The sequence below is a fragment of the Haplochromis burtoni genome, unplaced genomic scaffold, assembly GCF_018398535.1.
Source record: "Haplochromis burtoni strain Fernald_Lab_line unplaced genomic scaffold, NCSU_Asbu1 Contig_481, whole genome shotgun sequence".
Taxonomy (NCBI): Eukaryota; Metazoa; Chordata; class Actinopteri; order Cichliformes; family Cichlidae; genus Haplochromis; species Haplochromis burtoni.
The window spans coordinates 166,260-169,929 of record NW_024582842.1 but is presented as its reverse complement, the minus strand read 5'-3'; the positions used below and the strand labels follow the sequence as shown (position 1 = coordinate 169,929).

The 3,670-nt window shown below is 44.7% G+C and overlaps 1 protein-coding gene across 6 annotated transcripts in view; it reads left to right on the top strand.

Moving 5' to 3' along the window:
- The first annotated feature begins 1,760 nt into the window (after positions 1–1,760).
- Positions 1,761–3,670, top strand: part of rbfox2 (RNA binding fox-1 homolog 2) — a 41,007-nt gene continuing 39,097 nt past the window's right edge. For 2 of the 6 annotated variants that reach the window (XR_006052942.1, XM_042213786.1), the window contains exon 1: positions 1,763–3,035. Coding sequence is in view for 4 of the 6 variants with exons in the window: in XM_042213786.1 (XP_042069720.1) it covers positions 2,784–3,035 (252 nt within the window). In the remaining 2 variants the exon portion in view is untranslated. Of the gene's footprint in view, positions 3,036–3,670 lie in introns of all 6 variants that reach the window. The other 4 variants (XM_014329027.2, XR_006052941.1, XM_005946679.3 and 1 more) reach the window with 4 other exon arrangements.

The following is a 3,670-nucleotide window of genomic DNA, read 5'->3' as shown; positions in this document are numbered from 1 at the left end:
ATCTCTAAAGGAAGCTCGTTCCACAGTTTGAATGTGAATGTTATTCATGATTATTATGCAGCTTCAAGTAGTAATGCAACTGTGACTGAACACATTCTACAAAAAGGCCACCATGTATGCCAGGGGAAACCTTCTGACGGCACTTCCCAACTCAATTTGAGTACTTAGTACAACACCCCCCCCCCTCCCTGAAAGTAGTGTCACAAATGAGACCCAATGGCAAGAATTGGACTGGCAAAGCCTCCAATCTGGCCCACTGGACAGCTTTGGAGAATGTAGTGGTGGACCTCTATTTTGGACAAAGTATTACAGGTTTTTTTTCTATTGATGTAGACCTTCCCTACACCCTGATAATTTCTTGATTTTTGGTACATTTCCAAGCTAAAAATTGTATGTAAATCTGTCAGAACTCTTCTTCTACTACAGCTGCACTTCTTTATCATGTAGGAAAAACTGAGACATCCTGTTAGTATAAGGAAAATAATTTAAATTATCTTGGAGATTGTATATTTTAGTTTCTGTACACTCAAAGAAAGGGGTGTTTCACTGGTCTGACCCACATAAGATTAGCCTGCAATGTAAAGTGAGTTTGACATCCCTGGTCTAAACACTTTGTCTAGCATTCACACATGTGCCGATGGATGCATTAGGGCCAGCTTGGTTCAGTAACCTGCTCAGATATACACTGACATGCAGACTAGAGGAGCTGTGGATCAATCCATCATTACCACCTCAGCCACAGATGCTCCAATGTCACCCCACTAATAAGGGCTGAGCTTCGAGTTTATTTAATAAGGCACAAATCACCTAAAAGGCCCTTTTAGGTGCAACTCACAGTAAACCCCTGGCTCTTGGTGTCCTTGGGCAGTTGTCTACTTTACTATTAAGCTTGAATTTTATTATTTGTGCATAGAAACTAACTCTGAGAATCCACATGTGAAAATGATAAATGTAAGGCTGCAGCTGTCTGTGTGGCATAAAGGCTATAAAGCATGAGATCAAAAACAACCGCTGCATATTCTTAATGATTAAAATGCTAAACCTGTGCATTGCGGTAATGTGCAAGGGAGACTTTATTGTGCAGAAGTCACTCAACTGTGATTATAAGTGTATATCCCGAAATATCCAGTTATCAGAGTTGGGGAGGGAAAACGAGAATGTTTGCAAGGTAGAGTGGGAGGAGTCATGGCTCCTGCAAAAGGTTTTTTTTCCAAAATAAATTAAACTGGGACTATTCAGGTCAAGCGACTCGAGATTGTGCTGAACCAACACATGTAATAAACCTCTGCAAGTCTGCTCTTGTTTGTATTTTAAATCGCTACAACAGTTCCCCTTTGAAGTGCTCCTTTCCCATGGTACCCTTTGACCACTGGGTGTCATCCAAGCAATAAAAATGCCAGAGGAACATAAGGTACTCCATGCTGCATGACTCACAGCTGGGCTTGTGTGAAGACCTTGGCCTGCGTATCGGTTGTGTAATGAGTTAGGCATGAAATCTTCCCGAGCAGTCCACCCCCTTTCAATATTCAGCCATGTAATGTGGCCAACATTAAAGAGCAAAAACTTTTATTTTGAAGAACTGCGCACAAACAAAAATGTGAATAGTAAAAGCAGCTTACAGTTACAGTTTTATTTTTTGGGGGAGAGGGGTTGGATTGTAGTGCGTGTCGCCCCTTCTCTCTCTCACACACACACACCTCCCCCTCGGTGAAATGTATGGAAGCACTGCGGCACACTGCGTGTATTTTGTAGGCTGCATGGCTGCCTGGCCCTGCGTTCAAAGGCAAGAGCGGAAGATAGGAGGAGGGGAATGACTACACCAAGAGAGTAGGAGGAGGGTGGAAAGGAGGGAGGGAGGACAGTTTCCTTTCTGTAACACACACGCTACATGAACACACCGGGAAAGCGGAGAGCGGAAAGAAAATAATAAGCGAGAGAAAGAGAGGGAGAAGGAAACGCTGCAGCCCCGGCGTCCGTCCGTCCGCCTGTCCGTCCTTCGGTTGGTTGGTTGGCTTTATTGTTTTTGTTTTTTTGGGGGGAGGGAAGAAGCCGTCTTTTCTTTAAGCGCAGACTTGCGGACTAACATGGGAAGAGAGAGCTCCTGAGGAGGATTGACTTTCAGTGAACCTCTGCTCTGTGGTAAAAGTCTGTGGCTAACAGGGAGGAAAAAGGGCGACGGGGAAGACATGTTGAGGGTTTTTTTCATCTTGAGGTTGCGGTAGGGTATTGATGTTGTGCTCTTAAAAAACACACAGCTCTCCTGGAGTGGGGTTAAAAAAGAGAGAGAGAGAAAGAGAGGGGGGAGCAAATGGAAACTAGGCAGTAGGCTAAGCTCAGGAGCCATTGTTTTGATCGGTGTTTGTTTAATTGGCTTGTTATGATCTGAAATAACGTAGGCCTCTTAGGCATCCCCGCAGTAAATACATACACGGTCAGCAGACAGGGGCTACACAGCTGCAAATTAGCCCGACAGAGCTGCTCGCATTGCAGGGGACTCTGTTATGAAATAACAGGGAAAACGGTGCTTGTGTGAGATTTCCTTTTATATATATATATATATATTTTTTTTTCAAGTGACATTTTTTAAGCCAGACAGCCAAAACATTTCCAGATACATCAACTCACTGGGGGGGGGGAATCATACAAAGGCCCAAAATACAGTGAAAGCTACTTGGATTATTAAAAGACTGTTTTAATCCCTCCGACGATTTAAGCACAGAGGTGCACTAGATTAGGTTATTTTAGCCCCGTTTAGCTGAAGAGAGGGAACAAAAGATTTTTAAATGTTAATGTCGACCGACGTTGCATCCATCATGCTGCCTGTATCCCGGGGTCTCATAGACCGGGATAGAGAGCTGGACCCCATGGCCGGGGTGCATCCCAACCCCGGTGGCGCTCCTGCAGCTGTTCGCGGCATGAAGCGAGGAGACCCGGAGCCCGACGGACAGACAGCGGCGGCTCTGGTGGACTCGACCGGCGCTGAGTGCAAGCGTCCCCGCATCGACGGCACAGGAGGAATGGGCGAGGTTGGTCAGGTACAGAGAGGATTGTTTTTTGTTTTTTTCTTTTTTTTCTTTTTCCTAATACAATAAGGAAAAGACGGCTAAACGCAATCGTGGTGCAAGGCCAGGTTTCTCTTAATAATTTGGCCTATGCTGTTAATGTAATCTCACGATTTACCGGTGTTTCAGATGCGTGATCAGTGTGATAGTTGCGGATAGTTTAGAGCTGTAGCGGAGGGCCCAGCACACAGGCCTGTGACTGCTCAGCCCATTACCAGCTGTGCAGGAAATGCCACCACAGCTGTAGATGACTCTACATGCTGTTTGAAGATGGAGCTGGATTAGTAACAAAGTAACTCACTGCGTTAACTGGACTGTTATAGATGCTACGGTGAAGCTCAGACAGTTAATTTAAAGGGGAATAGCAGTAATCCGGTTTGTATTGGCCTGGTTCATAGTTAACTGGTTAGTTATTCGAAAACCTGTCCAAAGATCATCTTCTGGTCTATGAAAACCCAAACAGCCCTGGCTGAGGGTGAAGAATGTAAACACATCCAGCATTTTACTACACCAAACACGAAAGAAAACATTCCTATGTGGCATAAGTGTGTACAACATTTGCTTTACAATGAGTCAGTGTCCATATCTGACTGTTTGACCTTTTTTTT